This window comes from Hemibagrus wyckioides, linkage group LG01 (genome assembly GCF_019097595.1).
Source record: "Hemibagrus wyckioides isolate EC202008001 linkage group LG01, SWU_Hwy_1.0, whole genome shotgun sequence".
Taxonomy (NCBI): Eukaryota; Metazoa; Chordata; class Actinopteri; order Siluriformes; family Bagridae; genus Hemibagrus; species Hemibagrus wyckioides.
The window spans coordinates 3960579-3980361 of NC_080710.1; the positions used below are offsets into that span (position 1 = coordinate 3960579).

Sequence of the window (19783 nt, forward strand, 5' to 3'; positions counted from 1 at the left end):
TTTAGCTTCAGAGCTAAAATATGTGTTTTGCTGTCTCTGTGGATTATGATGTCTGGAGAGAGGCAGAAGCAAAGACAGCGATGGTTGCTTACCTTTTGTGAATTGTGTCCAGACAGTGGAATCTCGGAATACGAATGCCCGGTCTTATTAATTTTCTCCTTAAGAATTGAAATTTTGCAAGAAATTTGCAACGCTGGCTGTTCTAAACTTGTTTCCAACGGTGGAAAGCCAAGCGAAGCCAACCAAGGTTTACAAATTTTACAAAAAAAAAATTTCAGCCATGGAAAGCTGTTTTGAAAGAGTAAACCCACGATAGCAACGTTGCCTTCGGCATGGGTTAAAAAGCTAGGTGATTTTTCAGGTGTTTTTTTGTTGACAAAAAAAGGTGTTTGTGTTTGGTGGCTTGGGCGGTCTGTTCTATTTTTAGCTCAAGCTTGATGGCATGACTTCCTGTGTGGACCCTTGACATGGAATGCTTGGCTTGGGTCAGTTCTTTCTTAAGCAACCATACAGTTTACATACGCTTCGTATTGGTCATATTGGTCATATATATGGGTGACTGGAACTGATTTGCATTTACTTCATTTCTTATGGGAAAATAAAATATAAAATAAAGGCTAAAATAAATGTCTTCTTGTTTTCAGAGCAAGAAGAGTCGTTCGAGTTCATCATCGTGTCACTGACTGGACAGATGTGGCATTTCGAGGCATCTACCTATGAGGAGAGAGAGCTTTGGGTCCAAGCCATCGAGAGTCAGATATTTGCCAGCTTACAGTCATGTGAAAGTAGCAAGAATAAGGTAAAAAAAAAAAAATTCAATATATATTTTTACGTGTCATAATCGGATTTGCTTTACATCGTATTTTATGTGCTAATATATTAAAATGGTGTTCCTCAGGGGCCTAATGTGGGACCAACATCGTTTAGGAATTATATCAAAGCAGGACTTCCACATCAAAAGAATCAACTTCAACACTAGTTCAGAGCTTAATCTGATGATTTTGCTTGATAAAAGTGTATAAAAAGGATATTTGGATCATAATATATCGTATATGAAACAGTTTATTCTTAAACGCATGTATTTCTTCTCTCAGCTTTCAGTTCTTGCAGTGTGCGTGTAAGTACAGATGGTGCATTGTGGGTAATCTGTTATTAAGGCTGACAGGTCTCATTTTCATCTTAATACTGAACGTCTCATCTTCTCTCTCTATCCCATTCTCACACACACACACACACACACTCTTTTATTCTTGTGATCTCTAACTTAATCTTCCTCCACTCAAGTCACGATTAGGGAGCCAGAGCGACGCCATGACCATCCAGTCCATCAGGAACGTGAGAGGAAACAGTTTCTGTGTGGACTGCGACTCCCCCAGTGAGTGTGTGTGTGTGTGTGTGTGTGTGTGTGCTTTCAATTTGATGCAACAGATATCAGTTTTTTTTTTAATTTATTTATTTTTTCCGTATGGTGTCTGTAGTAGACGATGTGTTGCAGTGTAAACAGATTTGTTAAATTTTTTTCTATTTCTTGTCTAGACCCAGACTGGGCGAGTCTGAACCTCGGTGCTTTGATCTGTATCGAGTGCTCAGGGATCCACCGCCACCTGGGCACTCACCTGTCACGTGTGCGCTCGCTGGACCTGGACGACTGGCCCGTGGAGCTGAGCATGGTGATGACGGCTATCGGAAACGCGATGGCTAACAGTGTGTGGGAGGGAGCACTGGAGGGATATACCAAACCTGGAGCTGATAGCAGCAGGTACAATCCTACACCTCTACCTAAACCTACACTTATAAATACACACCTACACCTATACCTACATTTATATATTGACACCTATACCTCCACCTACACCTATAACTATACCTACACTTATATATACACCTAGATCTACAACTACCCTCGTAGGTATACCTACACCAACACCTACACTTAGATATATAGATATATATATATATATATACACCTATACCTACATCTACACCTAAACCTACACTTACACCTCCACCTATACCGATACATACACCCACACTTATATATATACCTACATACACCTGCACTTACACCTACCCTTGTACCTACACCCATAATTGTACCTTACCTACACCTACCCTCATACCAAAACCAACCTACACCCAAAATTGTACCTATGCATACACTTACACCTACCCTCGTACCTACACCCACGATTGTACCTACACCTACTCTTGTACCTACACCCAAAATTGTACCTACACTTATACACCTACACCCACCCTCGTACCTACACCCACAATTGTATCTACATTTACACCTACCCTCGTACCGACACTTGTACCTAGACCTATACTTAAACCTACACCTACCTACATTTGTTTATACACCTACCTACACCTACCCTCGTACCTACACTTATACTTACATCTGCACTTATACACTATATTGCCAAAAGTATTCGCTCACCCATCCAAATAATCAGAATCAGGTGTTCCAATCACTTCCATGGCCACAGGTGTATAAAATCAAGCACCTAGGCATGCAGACTGTTTTTACAAACATTTGTGAAAGAATGGGTCGCTCTCAGGAGCTCAGTGAATTCCAGTGTGGAACTGTGATAGGATGCCACCTGTGCAACAAATCCAGTCGTGAAATTTCCTCGCTCCTAAATATTCCACAGTCAACTGTCAGCTGTATTATAAGAACGTGGAAGTGTTTGGGAACGACAGCAACTCAGCCACGAAGTGGTAGGCCACGTAAACTGACGGAGCGGGGTCAGCGGATGCTGAGGCGCATAGTGTGAAGAGGTCGCCAACTTTCTGCAGAGTCAGTCACTACAGACCTCCAAACTTCATGTGGCCTTCAGATTAGCTCAAGAACAGTGCGCAGAGAGCTTCATGGAATGGGTTTCCATGGCCGAGCAACTGCATCCAAGCCATACATCACCAAGTGCAATGCAAAGCGTCGGATGCAGTGTTGTAAAGCACGTCGCCACTGGACTCTAGAGCAGTGGAGACGCGTTCTCTGGAGTGACGAATCGCGCTTCTCCATCTGGCAATCTGATGGACGAGTCTGGGTTTGGCGGTTGCCAGGAGAACGGTACTTGTCTGACTGCATTGTGCCAAGTGTAAAGTTTGGTGGAGGGGGGATTATGGTGTGGGGTTGTTTTTCAGGAGCTGGGCTTGGCCCCTTAGTTCCAGTGAAAGGAACTCTGAATGCTTCAGCATACCAAGACATTTTGGACAATTCCATGCTCCCAACTTTGTGGGAACAGTTTGGAGCTGGCCCCTTCCTCTTCCAACATGACTGTGCACCAGTGCACAAAGCAAGGTCCATAAAGACATGGAAGACAGAGTCTGGTGTGGAGGAACTTGACTGGCCTGCACAGAGTCCTGACCTCAACCCGATAGAACACCTTTGGGATGAATTAGAGCGGAGACTGAGAGCCAGGCCTTCTCGTCCAACATCAGTGCCTGACCTCACAAATGCGCTTCTGGAAGAATGGTCAAAAATTCCCATAAACACACTCCTAAACCTTGTGGACAGCCTTCCCAGAAGAGTTGAAGCTGTTATAGCTGCAAAGGGTGAACTGACGTCATATTGAACCCTATGGATTAGGAATGGGATGTCACTTAAGTTCATATGCGAGTCAAGGCAGGTGAGCGAATACTTTTGGCAATATAGTGTATTTCCTAATATAATATGATATAATAATCTAATTCTGATCCCAAATATCTACATTTGTATCTGTTTTGTGTGTGTGTGTGTATAAAGTGATGTTATGGAAAGAGGTCAGCTCTTTCCACATGTCTCGGTCAGAGTAGCCGTGTCTCAGTCATCTGTGGAATAGATCCCGGATGGCAGCCGAGCGCTCGCTTGACTCCTGACTTGATGAAGGATTATTGATGCTGATATCCCGCTCTCACACTCCAGTCGGCAGCACTCGCTGGCGGCCGGGCGGCGGGAATGTTTTTCACTGTCAGGGAGCTCACACACACACACACACACACACACACTCGGTCAGAAATGAAAGTCTGATTAACGTCGTAACTGATTTTCCTGAGCCACGGCAGCGTTGGTGCTACATGGTGTGTAATCAATGCGTTTTCCTCTCTGGGGTTGTAAACAGTCATGTTAGTGGGGGAGTATGTATATGGAATGTGGGAAACACATGATTCCCTCAAGTGTGGCTTATCTACATCACATCAGTGACATTCAGAGAGAGCGAGAGAGAGAGAGTCATGTGAGACAGAGAGAGAGGGAGAAAGACAGACAGAGCACGAGACAGGAAGGGAGAGACAGACAGAGAAAGAGAGAGACAGACAGACAGACAGAGAGCAAGACAGAGAGAGAGACAGAGATGGAGCGAGACAGACAGACAGAGAGCATAACAGAGAGAGAGATACAGAGAGAGAGAGAGACATAGAGTGAGACAGACAGACAGGGAGAGAGAGAGAGCGCGAGAGAGAGAGACAGAGAGCAAGACAGGGAGAGAGAGATTGAGAGAGACAGAGAGTGAGACAGACAGACAGAGTGAGGCAGAGAGATTGACATTGAGATATATATATATCTCAGAGAGAGAGAGAGAGATTGCTTGTCCTGAAACAGTAATTTGACACCAGTTGTTACATTTTTTTCTTTACTAAAGAAACACACATCATACTTTTTATCTGTATCTAGTTACACCTCATGCCACAGACTATTAAATGTAAATGCAGCTTGTTGAGTTATTGAGACACTTAAATGGAAACAAAATCTGTCCTGGAGACTGTCAGAAAGCCCTGACACTGGAGACTCCTTCCCTAATTAGAGGTTTAATGAACCTTTCTGTCTCTGTGAATGTTTCTAGCTGCTTTACATTAACTCACTCTGTAGATGTTTCACAACATTTAATGTAACACTAAATGGATAAAAATAAACACTGTTCTTCAATAAAAACAGTGTAATCACTGTCAAATTGCTGCAGTGTAAAAGAAATAAGTTATTAATCAGTTAATACTCAGAGAGAGGAGAGAGTACTAGAGCTGAGTCGCCATGGCGCCGGGGCCTAATGTAATTAATTAGAACGATTATTTTGATGAATAGAACCAATCAATCCAGCAGATCTTCAACTAGTCCTTTAACCGGATTGATGGATTTATGATTTACTCAGTGTGTGTCATGAATTAGGCTGCGCTCATAAATCTTGCATGGGCGGCAGAGATACAGTGTGTGTGTGTGTGTGAGAGAGAGAGAGAGAGAGAGAGAGAGAAAGCGTGTGTGAGAGAGAGAGAGAGAGAGAGAGAGAGAAAGTGTGTGTGAAAGAGAGAGTGTGTGTGTGTCTATGTGTGTGTGAGAGCAGGAGAGAGAGTATTGAGTTTTAATAGAACGTGTGTTAAATTAGCACTTGGCAGATGTGTGTTCTTGAGGCAGGTCTAATTGCCTTGCACCTGTGTGTGGAAATGCTGCGAGGGGTCGGTGCAACAGATTCTGTCTCTCTCTCTCTCTCTCTCTCTCTCCCCTCTCTCTCTCTCTCTCTCTCTCTCTCTCTCTTTCTCTCTCTCTCTCTCTCTCTCTCTCTCGTTCACTCACTTTTCCAAAATGGCTGCGTCCTACAATCAATTTCCTTTCATATCTCTTTAGATTTTTTTTTCTTTAGCGCACTCCCATTAAGACACTTCGGGAAGCACCTTTGTCTCCATCACTCCATCTCCTCCACCCCCCTCCTCTGTGTCCCGGAGGTCCAGGCATTCATGGAGAGCTATCGCTCATCAGTGCGCACTTCACTGTCACACATACACACATACACACACACACACACACGCACACCTTGACGCCCTTTGGCCAGTACAGGCAATAGTTCTGATAAGGAGAGCACTTTGTTTCTGAAATAATTTGCCCGCATGTCGCCCCCACAGGGCAGCGGGGGTAATAAAAATGAATCACAGCGCTAAGTTTACCCCACCTCGTATCCTACACCATCTCACCCCCTTTCACTGTACACCTGCTGGGCTTCCAGACCTCCACGTTACCCCCCTGCTTTCTGCTTTTAAGTGCTTTTAGATCACTACTTAGGATCCTTCCAGAGTGCACTTCTTTATCTTTAATCCTTCAGTCACTCTGTATGAGTCACACAATTACAGCACCATCATCGTGGTTTACTATTAATTACTGTTAATTGATCAATTATTAATTATTTCTTTGTTGTCTATCAACAATAATATGTTTAAGTTTATTAATGATGTCACGCTTTCCATTTTTAGTTACATTTATTGTCATAGCAGATTTATTTTATGGTTTTTAATTTGAATTATTTTTTTCAAAATGTTATGTTAATATTTTCTTCTTTCTGACAGTTTTATTATTATTAAAAACAATAATAATAATATTTATAATATTAAATTTTAATAATATTAATAATCAATATTTAAATAAATATTGATTATTAATATTATTATAAATAATAATGTAAATAAATATTTAAATATTTATTATTATTAATAGTAATAATAATAATAGTAATAATAATAATATCCCTAATAAAAATTATAATAATTATTATTATTAGTAGTAGTAGTAGTAGTAGCAGCAGTAGTAGTAGGAGTATTACATTTTATTTTATTTAAATAGTCATTTTTAAACTTTTTGTGAATTTTAATTTCATAAATGTCAGCAATAATGTATACCTTTTTCAAAATGTTTGTTTATTTTTGATTATTTATTTTGTTGTATTTTATTATTTATTTATTTATTTATTTATTTATTTATTTATTTATTTATTTATTTATTTATTTATTCATTAATTAATTTATTTTTATTTTACTATATTATTTTGTTTATTAATTTGTTTATTACATGATTGATTCTTTTTTTTTTTAATTCAATACTTTTAGATTTTTAAAGAAATCTGTACTTGAATAAGTCTATGGAATTGATCTTACAGTTAAAAAAAAAAAGGTACAAAAGGTTTGTGCACCCCTCCTTTAAACCGACTGACCCACGACCAGTTTAATAAACACTCACGTTCCGGGGTGATGGAAGAACTTTTTGGTGCCTCAATTCAACCCAAAAGAGTCATCAAATGAATGAATCAGCATGTTGGGGCTAGGATTAGACTCAGCTGTATAAAGGTCCTGGAAGCTGAGAGATTAGACACGAGCTCTGAGCAGCAGACTTCAGCCAGGAAAAGAGGCGTTTGTTTGTACTTTGGGAAGCTGAGACGGAGTCAGCGGGGGGTTTGGCATAGCTAGCTTTGCCTGGAGCCTTCGCCACGCATAGCCTAATTACTTCGATTAACGTTTGATTAATTAATACGGAGAAACAAGGTGTAGCAAAATACTGCGAAAAATCTCACAGAGCAGCTTAAAAGTGCTGGAAACTTGACTGACTATTAATTATGAGTGTGAGAGAGAGGAATGATGAAAAAACAACAATTAACTTTTAATTTGAATTGATTTTTCATAGCATCATGTTATGGTAACACACTCGCTTGGACACGTTAACGTTTCAATGCGGTAACTTTCTGCAGAACAAACACATCACTTATTTATTTATTTATTTATTTATTTATTTATTTAAAAAGTGAGCAGTAAGAGGAACTAGCATGTCGTAGGAATGTTACCGTGTTACCAAAGTAACTTCAACAAGTTATTAATACGCTTTTTAAGTTTTTTTTTTTCCCCTCGTTTGTTTGTTGTTTAATGACAAACTCAGGAAATACACAGCTCAATTTATCATGATTTGTTTATTTGCTAGCATAACACAATCATCACCTTTTTTTTTTTTTTAAATTTCATTTCCCCGTGTGCCTTTTCTTTTTATGGAACGTTTCCGTTTGCGAATTTTCGGACGTCCCCTCGCTCGGCTGTGAAGGCACAACCCTGCCTCTCCAGGCCACTTGGCACCTCTGAACCTTGCTGAATAGTACACACACATCCTTCTCCCCGAGTGTGCTCTTCATGGTGAGCGAGGGCAGCGTGAGGAGGAGGAGGTGGAGGAGGAGTAGGGAAATGGCAGAGGGTTTGTGTTTGTGTGCCGCTGAGTAATTATCCTTGTTTGTCCTGCTGTATTGAGGTGCGCTCATGTGTCACTGACTCGCCGGCCAAATCATTCCACTTGATGAGGTCGCAGGGCTTTCTGGGACTTCCTTACAAGAGCCAAGTCTTCACCCAATCACCCCTCCTCCCTCATCCTCCTCTTCTTCTTTTTTTTAATTTATTACTTCTTTTTTATTTCTGCATAATTTAGTTGAAATATGGGGTCATTAAGTAATTTATTATGCTAAAGATTCGAGGCGGGGGTAAAAAAAAAAAAAACCTTTTCTGAGTTTTATCTCACTGTTTAGATTATTAAGGATTGTAGTTTTTTTTCCCGCTGCCTGGGCTGTAATCCATGACGCAGGCCGTAATGCGCAAAGTTCCTGTTCTGATGAAAGTGATGAATACATTTTCCCCCTTTTGAAACACTTTCTCTGTCCCCCAAGCAACCCAATGTTTCAGAGCAAGCATGTGTGCCAGGCTGTGTGTATCTGTGTGTGTGTGTGTGTATGTGTTTCTGAAGGGGGTAGCCATGGGCCTGGTTTCCTGAATATAACCCCCCCCAAAACCCCATGGAGAGTGTCCTCTCAGTCTCATCACTCTTTCTTTTTCTCTCCAACCCTCCCTCCTTCCCTCCCTCTTCTCCCTCCTCTCTCTTTTCTCGCTCCCTCCGACTCTCTTTTGACATGCTAAAGCCGCTCGTTTTTATTTTTCCTTCCTCCTGCCGAGAGGAAGTGTCCTTTTCAAGGCTTCTCGGCTTTCTCCCACAGCCCCTCGCGCCGCCCGGGTACTTGTTTGCTTTCGCGGCGCCGTTTCAAACGGGAGGCAGAGGCAGGATTCGCCGCTCGTTCCCTTCTTCCTCTTCGTCCTGCTTACTTCCTTGCACGGCAAGCAAAAACAGACCATCTTAATGACCTCTCCTTTAATAGCAACACCTGTACTCTTCTTACATGAATCCAGGTCAATATGTTGATGCTTTTCAGCTCACCGTAGCTGTAGAGTGGTCATTTGTGTTACCGTAGTTACCACATTCGCCTCTGATCTCTCTTGTCAACAAGGTCCTCAGAACCGACGGTTTTTCGAAACATTCCATGTCTACTTAGGAAAGCATTGAAAGTGCCTAAAAACCATGTTCCATGTGTTAAAATTGGCAGCGAGTTACAATAAAAACTAAAAACAAACGAAAAATTCATGACTCATCCTGTTTTCATCCAATTGTGTGCTTTTGAGAATGCATTAGCCCCGCCCCTGTATTTTCCAGCATGGTTATTCTGTGTGTGTGTGTGTGTGTGTGTGCGCACTCGTTCCTTCTCCAGAATAATACAGACATGTACGAGCTTTGCGCATAATCAATCCAGTCCCCGTCTCACCCGCTCCCTGACTTCCTGTTTCAACTAAACGTGACGTCCGCTGACTCTTAACTTCATTTCATCCAGCACTTTGATCTGAAAATTCGATCACACAGCTCTATTCGGACGACAGCGTGGAGCAAGACCACTTTTTTTTTTCTTTTTTTTTGCGGTTCCACCTGGGTGCACATGTGTGGACCCCTTCATCTTCGTCCCAAACCACAGAACGTCAGAATGTCCGGGGCCTCTCTCTCTCTCTCTCTCACCCCCCTTTTCTCTCTCTCTCACTCTGTGTCGCTTCTTCTCTTTTACAGTCTTGAGCCTTTTCACTGCCGCCGTATGTTTTCTGTGTGCGAGCGAAAGAAGAGAAAGATAACAATGGGGTGGGTCTCTCTCAGCACCTCTTCAAAAGAAAAACAAGCTTTGAAAGACTGACTGCTGAAGAGAGGTGGTGGTGGGGGGGGGTTCACACACACACACACACACACACACACCACCATTGAAGAGCAATTCACTGTGGCTGAAGTCTATTCACAGGCTTTGTGCCTTGTTCTGGGTAAAGAGCGACCGGGGACTTTAAGGGAAACGCAGTTAAAGCCGTGGCCTTTTTAATTAGCTCACCCCTTTGTTGTTCTACTGACTTTCACAGAGTGCTTGGATACAGGAAATTGCGTACAGTGTGGCAACAAAAACATGTTTGCATACTTTAAAAAAAAACGTTCCTTTGTTGTTGTTGTTCTTTTTCCTCAAACGACTCCTTTAATATTTAAGTTGTTGAAGGAAACCTGTTTGAAGTGCTATAGAAAGCTGTAGATGCTAAAAACCTTGTGATATTTTTCAGTTGGAGCGTTGTGAAGTGTTGGACATGTGTTGCTTTAGTTTATAAAAGGAGGAGGTTGCGATTTCTCAGCTACATACAGCTAACAGCTGTGGTTCTTTATTAGCAGGAGTTTTAAAAAAGTATCCGGAGTTTGCAGATTCAATTTTGTCAATTTAAGTTGTTTTCTGCAAACGTAATGTTTTTAAAAAGCATTTTTGGCGCAACAATCACAAAAAATCTCCTGATTTTGTTTTACACGATTAATATTGCAAACAAGTAATGATTTGTATGTCGTTGTGGCTTGAATAGTAACAAAGCTTGATGGAAAATAATCGAGATAGAGCAGTGTAAACTAGAGTGGATTATTTCCCTGTGGAAGCGTTTTATTTCTCTAACGTAACATCAAGTTTGGTTTCTTAGTTAAAAAAAGACACTTTCCTGTGGTGGAAAGTTACAGCTTCCTCTGACACTGGAGACTCCTTCCATCACAATTATAAAAACAGGTTTCTTATATAAACCTGTGCTTTACCTCACCACCAGGTGCAGTTGTAGTTCTGGGTTGTTGATCAGAAGGTTGGGGTTCAAACCCCAGCTCCTTCAAGTTGGGTCCTCAAGCAAGGCCCTCATCTTTCTGACCCTAACTTCCTACACTGGGATATGCGAAAAAAACAATGGTTTCTTCTCTTCCGACAAACATCTTACCTTAACTCTAACCAGGTTTGAGAGCCACACTGTAATGTAATAAAATTGAATATGCAGATTAAACTGGTCTATTATGGTACGTTAGCATTAGCGGATTGTTTGCTTTACACCAAGCCTTCTAACCCGAAAGAAAAGATGAGTATAAAGAGTCCTGGGATGAGCATAAGACAGTCTTTATGATTACAGATTTATTGTTTTGCTACGTAGTTACACATATTCTATATATTTGCTTTTTAGATTTCCTGTGGATTTTACTTGCTTTACCAGTCCATCTCTCATGTCTCTATGCTATCGTTTTTTTCTTTTTTTCTCCCCACTCCCCCCCCCATCCCTCCCTCTGGTCTGGTCTAGCTCTGGCAGCTGACATATCAGCCTGTTCCCCAGTGCTTGCTGATTTGGAGTCTCCTCTTATCTTATTGTCCAGGAGATAATAAGGGGGCGTGTTCCCATTAGACACCATTGTGCCTCCAATCAGCGCTGCTGTAATTAACATGTGACGTGCCGGCTCACCATTTGGCTCGTCGCTGGCACTTCGGAAAGAGGTGGCGCCGTATTCCTAACACCTAATTAGTCGTAGAATTAGCAAGCGATAGAGGAAGAAGTGGTCTGGGTTTCCCGTATTCTGCCCCGGGAAAGACGGGTAATACGATTAAATACAAATGTTCCGATCCTGTCTGAGGTTCTCGGAGGCGAAAAAATCTCATCTCTACACTGTTTGTTGTTTATCAGACATTTGGACGTGAGGTAATATTCAATGGAAAAAAGAGACTCGTGGGACTCACAAATCTCACCCCTCTCCTCTCTGTCATTCACTCATCCAAGTCAAACAGCGAGCCCTTTCTAGTCGTCTTATCGCCCAGCGCATGAGGTTGAGGGGTCATTTTTGCACTGAGCATGCTCAGAAATAGCTGCCTATCGATTTGGATTTTCATGAATGGAGGTGTTAGATGAAGAGCGCTAGATAGAAGTGTGAAGCTCGAGGACCGTCTTGAGCTCCATTCTACCGTCAGTGTCTCCCTTCTCTCTCTTTTCTTCGGCCCTTCAATCTGGCTGGCTTCGATCCCCCTGAGCCTTGAAGGTCCGGTGTAGATTGGGGAGTCCTTTGTGGGGATGTGCCGAGCAAGAGTGACAGCGGTGACAGCAGTGATAAAAACATGCCCCCCCCCTCCTTCCTGTATTGTCCAGCACAGACATGCTGTTCACAATGTGTAACCTTTCGATAGGCGACCAGGCTTTAACCCTTAAAAAGCAAGTCGAGATCAGCACAGGCTCACTGGTGTGCGAGGTGGACACCATAGAGCCAGGGTCCAGAAGCTTCACTGCATTATCGAGATGGAATTGTAAGTAAAAATTTGTCAAATTAAGGTCACTGATGCCGAGTGCACACCATAGGACTTTGACCCTTTCACAGTTACATCACTCGTGATCAGTTATTGGTGGACGGAGCCCTGTGAGGACCACAACAGGCACATCTCCAAATCACATCTTCTCACTAAAAACATACAGAAAACAAGCGTTAAATAACATGAATGAATGTATAGTTGGACTGAAAACATAAGCACTTTGGCTTTTCTGTTCTGCAAAGAGATCCAGAGGTACCATGAATCCTTGAACTCTGCATCAAGACAAATTGTTTGTTTTTAGTTTTGCTACTGCTAACAAGCATTTTGGTAAAAAAAAAAAATACACATTTATTTTGGTAATGTTTTGCCCTCGAGGTCTAACACCAATAAATGAATGATAAACCAGATTCAGGGATCTGCTGCGCGTGACAGCAGATGAATTCCTCTTAGATGCTCAGCACTGATCTTGCAGCTAGTCACAAAGGGGTTCACATGATATGATTAACCCCCGAGAATGTTGAACATGTTAAAAATTATTGCCACCTGCTAGCAAAGAGGTTTCAAACCAGTATGTTCAGGACCATAGGTATGTCTCTGATTATTTAAAACTCTAACACTGGAGACTCCTTCCAGTTGGTTTTGCACCAACTTTTGGTCTTGTCTTTCCACTGTTTGCACCTAGTTGCACACTTTGCACTTTATGTGGCTAGGACAAAAACTTCTGTCCTAGCTCTGTGTTGTTTTTTTTTGTATTTGATCTTTATGTTGTATGTTTATGTAGCACCAGGTCCTGGAGAAACGTTGTTTCATTTCACTATGTACTGTGTCAGCTATATGTGGTTGAAATGACAATAAAGCCTCTTGAATCTTGAATCTAATGCTAAAAAGATTGCCTTCTAAAAACAAACTGAAATGAAATTCTTTAGCTTGGGTATGTTTCTTTATTTTGCAGCAGTATGTGGGTTCCAGTTACTTGCAGGATGTCTATTGAACAAGCTTATATACCTGCAGAAATGGGCCACAACTTTCTATGATGGAAAGAAAATTGCAAAATTCGGAAAGAAGCTATAGAAAGCATTGTGTTGTGGTCCAAAAGGTGTTTGATTTAGCCTTAAGCCTAGTGCAAAACTTTGTGGCCATAGGGAGCAGTGTTTAAAACCATATACATGCCTTTGTGCTGTAATTCCCTGGCAAGCTGTCGGGTGATTAAAACCAATGCGCTTGTCATCTTTTTTAGCGTAGGCTTATTAACACAGATTCGATGCACTCGTGCCAAATGAAATATGTTCCTGCTTACTGTGTGCGCTGTGCAGCAGTAACAGCTACCCTCGGTCAAAACGCTCAAAATCTGCAGATGATACAAACTGCTCGTAGGTTCATTTGCTGTAAATGATGAAAACATGAGCAGAAAGAAAATGGAGCATGACACAAAACTGTACATCTCTCTCTCTCTCTCTCAGCTTGGACACAAATGAAACATCTTGCAGAATGTCCTCGTAAATCCGGTTCACTAATGCTGTGTGTTTGCTAGACATGTAGTTGAATCTCCATGTAAACAAAAACTGAATTATAACTGATACTGAAGATTCCTCTTCTTTTTTTTCTTTTTTTTTCTTGTCAGGGAGGAGAAGGAACGCTGGATCAGGGCAAAGTATGAGCAAAAGCTCTTCCTGTTGGGCCTGCCCCAGTCGGATGTGCCCTTGGGGCAGCAGCTCCTGCGAGCCGTGGTGGAGGACGACTTGAGGATGGTGGTGCTGCTACTGGCTCACGGCACTAAGGATGAGGTGAACGAGACATATGGTGATGGGGATGGACGCACGGCCCTGCACCTCTCCTGCGCCATGGCCAACGTGGTCATTACACAGCTGCTAATCTGGGTAAGGGCAAAAATCCACCCATCCACACTTCCATACCCCCATTCAAAAAAAAAAAAGCAATAAGCAACTAGTTTGTTTTGCCATGGCTAAAAGTTTAGGCAACCCAAAGTTAGAATTTCCAGCCACCCCTAGATTTTTTCCAGATAGTTTATACTAGATACTTATCGAATTCTAGCTACATTCAACGTTCCAGTTGGTTCCTGTTACCACAGCTATAAACATCCACTCCCTCACCATCCTCACTTCTTTCTCTCTTGTAGCTAATGAGACAGAAAAATGCTCCTTGTCATGTTACCATGAAACCACAAAATGTAAACTTTTCTGTCCTGAAGACCTTCCTGTAGAAGGAAACTTCCTGACTGTTACCAAAGCGCTGATGCTGGAGTCTGCTTCCAGTAATGCAAAAGAAATGTGTCCTCACAGAACACCATTACACACGTTATCAAATCTCTGTGTAGCTATAGAGGTGTTAAAACGAGCCCATTAGGTGTTAACCCGCGATTATCCAGGCTGCCAGAACTATTATAGAAAATTAATCGGCACCTTTCGAGCTGTCAGAATCCAGAATTCAAGAGCGCTGAAGTGAAATAATACTTCAACTAAGATGTTAGTCTGAGCCAAATCACAGGCTTCGAAGTCAAGCTATTTTATTACACGTGTCTCCTACTGTTTCCGAAGCAACATGTTCCATTTCTTCTTTTTAGACATGTTAAGAAAAGCAACCAAGTGTAACTTTTTTACACCCTGGTGAAAATGGACTTATGGGACATTCTCAATCAGTGTAAACAAACGAATGGTTTTCTGGCTGTAAGTCTGATATAAAACGAGTTGGCTTTGTTTCAGACGTGTTTTTCCCTTTGTTGGGTAACCTTACACAGAACTGTAGTGATGAGGATAACACCAAGCCCTTGGGGCATCTCAGAGAGCAGGAATGGGTTTGATCTCACCATATACAGTGGAACACAGGCAAACTAATTGAATTCGTTCTGGAGATGAGTTCTTAAGTCGAAAATTAGTATTGCGAAACAAATTGTCCCATAAGAAATAATGTAAATGCAGACAATTCGTTCCAGCCGCCCAAAAATATGACCAATACGAAGTGTATGTAAGCTGTATGGCTGCTTACAAAGAACTGACCCAAGCCAAGCATTCCATCAAGGGTCCTCACAGGAAGTCATGCCACCAATCTGTCAACAAAAAAAAAAATCACCTAGCTTTTGAACGCATGCCAAAGGCAACGTTGGTATCGTGGGTTGACTTTTTTGAAACAGCTTTCACTGACTGGAAAAAAAATCATAAAGCTCGAAGTTTTGAATGGCTCCTGGATGTACGCTCAACTTAGCCAGCATTCAGTTTGGTTCGTTCATATGCTGAAAATGCTTTGTATGAGAATGCAAATTTCAGTTCTTAAAGATAAAATTCGTAAGCGAGGGCATTCTTATGCAGAGGTTCCACTGTACTTTGTAGATGTTCCACTGTACTTTGCAGAAAAATTTGCCTGAAAAAACTAACTATTTTTGTTTTTCTATGAATATATTGCGTCTAGCAGGCTAGGGAAAAACAGAAATAAAGGAAATTCTTAAAACCCAGATTGTCTACTTTCATTTTGAGCTTCTTATTAACCACCACTTTGGAGATGGACATGAAAAAGAAGACATTCAATACGGTCACCATGTGTGTTTTAATCTCCTAAATGTAACCCTATAGTGATGCTTTTTTAGGCAGAAACTCAATCCTGTGTAACTCTCAGCTGATTTAAATAAAAAATAAAAAAACAGAAATAACATTTGAGCTTTACAACCTAATAATTAAATGTAGACCAGGAGGCACTTGAGATCCCAAAGCATAGAGCGAGGTTGTTAACGTTAAGGTTAATTAAGGTCCACGGCTCTTTTATTATCCAATTAAGCAACTAAAAGCTACGTGCGGATATTTAACACACTGCTGTATCAGGTAGACTAACACACACTGATTGTACAGAATGTTTTTTTTCTAATAAAGCAGGGGGGGTTTGATTGGTTGATTGTTTTCCTTGTGTAAAATCCTGTGATTTCCTGTGTACAGTACGGTGTGGACGTGAAGAGTCGTGACGCCCGCAGTCAAACGCCGCTGTTCTTTGCCCGGCGAGCAGGAAGTCAGGAATGCGTCGATATCCTCATCCAGCATGGCTGCCCTTCGGATTCCGGCGGCACATCGACGCCGACCGGAACGTGGCACAACACCAATGCCAACACCAACGCCAACCCCAACGCCAACAACAACAACGGACAGTGCGAGATGAACCGCAGCATAAGCATCATGTAGATCCCAAAACACGCCGTGCTGTAAGCCTTCAGTGTCCCAGTGCCATGATACTGTGACTTCCTTTCCCCTGCCTTTTAGCCTTTTCCGCAGGAAACTCAACTGTATGTCGTGTCGCCGTTCAACGTTAGCATCGTAAAATCTTCCTGTCGATCCATTGTGTCGGGTCAGTGTGTAAATCTGAATGTGCCAGGTTTAACCCAATATCCAAAAAAAAAAAACTCTTGATATATAATGTGGACGCTCTGCACTATAACACTGTTAAACGTAGGAGAAACGCATAAAACCGATAAAGGGTTAGGACTAGGATAAGGTTTGTTTTTTTTTTGTTTTTTTTTTCACTTCAGATTTCAACATTTCACTTTTGCCAGAATGTTTTTTTGGATTAGATTGTAAAGACAGAAGAAGAAAAAAAAGGAAAGCAGTCTGTATACTGATTACCAGAAGACATGAACCTGTTGTATTATAGAATTTAATAAGGTGCAGGTCATCGGACGTAATTTTCGGTCTTAAGCATCCAAGCTCGTCGGAGAATTTTCTCGGCGTTTCATCAAAGCAGATAGCCGCCTAAGAATACCTCTTCAGTCGAGGCTGAAGGACATGATTACCCCGAGCTGAGAATAATACGTTCGTTATCAGGGCTTTGTGAGAGCGATTCGAGGACGATGCTGAAGTGGTCTTCTGACTCTTTGACACCAGGGTCTACATACACGTTTTATTTATATATATATATATATATATATATATATATATATATATATATATATATATATAATATCAAATGAAAAATCTGTTAAGTGACCTACGTTTTGCTGTGAACTTGTGTGCGTGCTTAGATGCTCATTTACCTCCTCCGTACTTGATTATGCATTGACGAGGACATTTGCCATTTTGTACTGATGTAGGATAACAGGATTCGGGACGGATCGACAGATTACGTACAGAATTGTGTATATAGTAGCTTATATTTCCCTCTGACTGCCTCATCCAACCATTTAGGTGCTAAATGACTAGCAAAAAAAATAAATAATAATAATAATAAAAAAAAAAAAAAAAAAAAAGCTTGACCAACGTTGTTGCCTCTCTAGTGACTCTTAACAGGATGTAAGCTATCGCTGGTAAGGATACTAGCATGGCTTTCGAGTTCCTGATTAGCCATGCTAGCTTTTTTTTTTTTTTTTTTTTAACCTTATAAAACACCACTTTGATTCATCTCATGTCATGCTAATGAGCTACGAGGGAAGGAACTAGCAAATCAGAGAATAAATCATGATGAAATTTTATTTTTATTTATTTTTCTTTCTTTTTTTTTACCGTGCAGTATTTTATGTTCGTTTCTTAGCTGCTCCGCTCATACGTGAACATTCGGTTTTGAAAGAGAATAACGCATTCCGTAAATCGTTGAATATGACTGATGCAGAAACAGAAACCATGTTTTTAACCATTTTTTAATAATTAGGCAGGTTGATTCGTTTGAAGTTGTACGTCTGCAGAGGTGCCAACATTTATAGTTTCTGACCCCTTGCTAGCAGGATTCAGTAACAATTTCCAGCCTAAATAGATCTCAAAACACCACAGTGGCCTAAAACCAACCACTGGATCTTCTTCTCACTTCACCGTAGTGCGCTTGCATTCCTTTGCAGAACCTGCAATTCATTTTTTTATCAGACTACTTGCCTTTTGAGATACCTCATAAGTGCTGGCTTGACCCTTGTCTTGTTCGCGAAAGCCAAAGATATTGTTGAAAGTGATCTTTGCGGCTGAAAAAGCCCTGCGGATTTGCTTTTTTCCACCTGCAGTTTTGTTCCCAAAACTAGCCCAATTTGACGTAGAGAAAAAAAAAAATCATATAACCAATGCCAAAAATGCTGGTGGAAAAGGCAATTCACCGAAGGATATTTAATGCACATCTAACTTTGATGTGTGTTAATTCACAATCCTCTGCTTTGTGAGCTCATAGAAAGTGGGTGGGACTATGAGCTCTTTGATTAAATAAATAAATAGAAGAGCTGCTTGTAAGTATTGTCAGACCGCAATTTTGCCTTATTTTTATCGAGAAAATTTTTTTTCCTATCCTTCAACATGCGCCAGGGGTTTACACTTTTTTTCCCTTCTTCTTCTTGTTGCCTGCTAGCATTTTCTTCCTAGCAATGTTGGCACCTTTGCATCTGAACTTCATCCTTATATTTTATCACCAGTCGAAGATTGAAATTATTACGACGAGGGGAAAAAAAAACGCAGCTTGTCTTCAGTCTTCTGTGTGTTTGATGCTGATTGGCTCGAGAGCTGCTGCGCCAACTAAAAGGCTCTGAACGCGCTAAACTTGCAGAAGTACCTGCGCTCTTCTCTTTCCCCCCCCAATTTTTATTTTCCTTCAGTACCATGCATTGGTCTCGATGTGCCTGCTGTCACATTGCCTGACCGTCAAAGGTACGTTTTGTGTATAATGATGTACATTTGACATATTTATAAAAAAATAAAAATAATTAAAAAAAAAAAAAGACGCCGGATGTAAATATTGTTTTTTTTTTTTTTTTCTTTTGTCGCTTTTATTAAGCGGTTTGTCCTTTTTATTATTATTTTTTTGGTTCCCTTTTCAAGTTTTCCATTGTTTTTACATAATGAAGTGACTTCATGAGTGTGTGCTCGGATGCTTGGCTGACTATTGACATAATAAACACTCGAATAAAAATGATTTATACCGTAGCATGTCTGAGTATTGTTCTTTCATTAATCAGTTTGTTCATTATGGTAAAAAAAAAGAAAAAAAAGATGGGTAATGGTTAATCACAAAGGGATGAGCACGTGGTGTGTACAAACGAGTCCCCTCCTTCTTTTCCTGCATATCCACTTATCTGATTTTATCTGCTAGATCCGTCTGGTGTGTGTTCCTGCGTCGTCGTTCAGGGTTCTGGATTCGCCAAGAATCCTTAGTGATGATGTACGAACGAATAGACAAATCTTTTCTACCATTCCATTCATGTTTTGTTTCTCCGCCTCATCCTCGCCATCCTTCTCATTTAATTGTAGCCGGCTCGTTTCTTTTCCCTCGTCAGAGATCTCAGTGTGAGCGTCTCACCTTCTCCCTGCTGTTTGCCTTCACCTATCTTTCTTTCAGTCTCTTCTCACAATCTCTGCCTGCTGTGCTCTCTGCAGCCCTCTTCTCTCTTTCCCTCTCGCTTTCTCCTCCGCCACCCCCCCTTGCGTTAATTTGCTTGAGAATGCATTAGCCGTAATGAGAGCCGAAGGCCGAGGGAATCCTCCAGGGTTCCATTAATCATTGCTCCTCAGACAGCCAACCTTGATTACAAGTGGCAAGAAATTCATTAGAGCCGCGCCTCTGACAACTTTTATCTCCGCCACTGGATCTGACTCATTAGGCAGCCAAATTAAGGCTAT

General features: G+C 41.2%; 1 protein-coding gene across 4 annotated transcripts in view; it reads left to right on the forward strand.

The window, feature by feature from the left end:
- Positions 1-19090, forward strand: part of agap3 (ArfGAP with GTPase domain, ankyrin repeat and PH domain 3) — a 136013-nt gene extending 116923 nt beyond the window's left edge. For 3 of the 4 annotated variants that reach the window (XM_058392460.1, XM_058392466.1, XM_058392445.1), the window contains exons 14-18: positions 645-799; positions 1285-1375; positions 1537-1759; positions 13828-14083; positions 16148-19090. In XM_058392460.1, coding sequence (XP_058248443.1) covers positions 645-799; positions 1285-1375; positions 1537-1759; positions 13828-14083; positions 16148-16387 — 965 coding nt within the window. In that variant the 3' untranslated portion in view covers positions 16388-19090. Of the gene's footprint in view, positions 1-644; positions 800-898; positions 1256-1284; positions 1376-1536; positions 1760-13827; positions 14084-16147 lie in introns of those variants that run through there. The other variant, XM_058392453.1, reaches the window with a different exon arrangement.
- Positions 19091-19783: the final 693 nt, after the last annotated feature.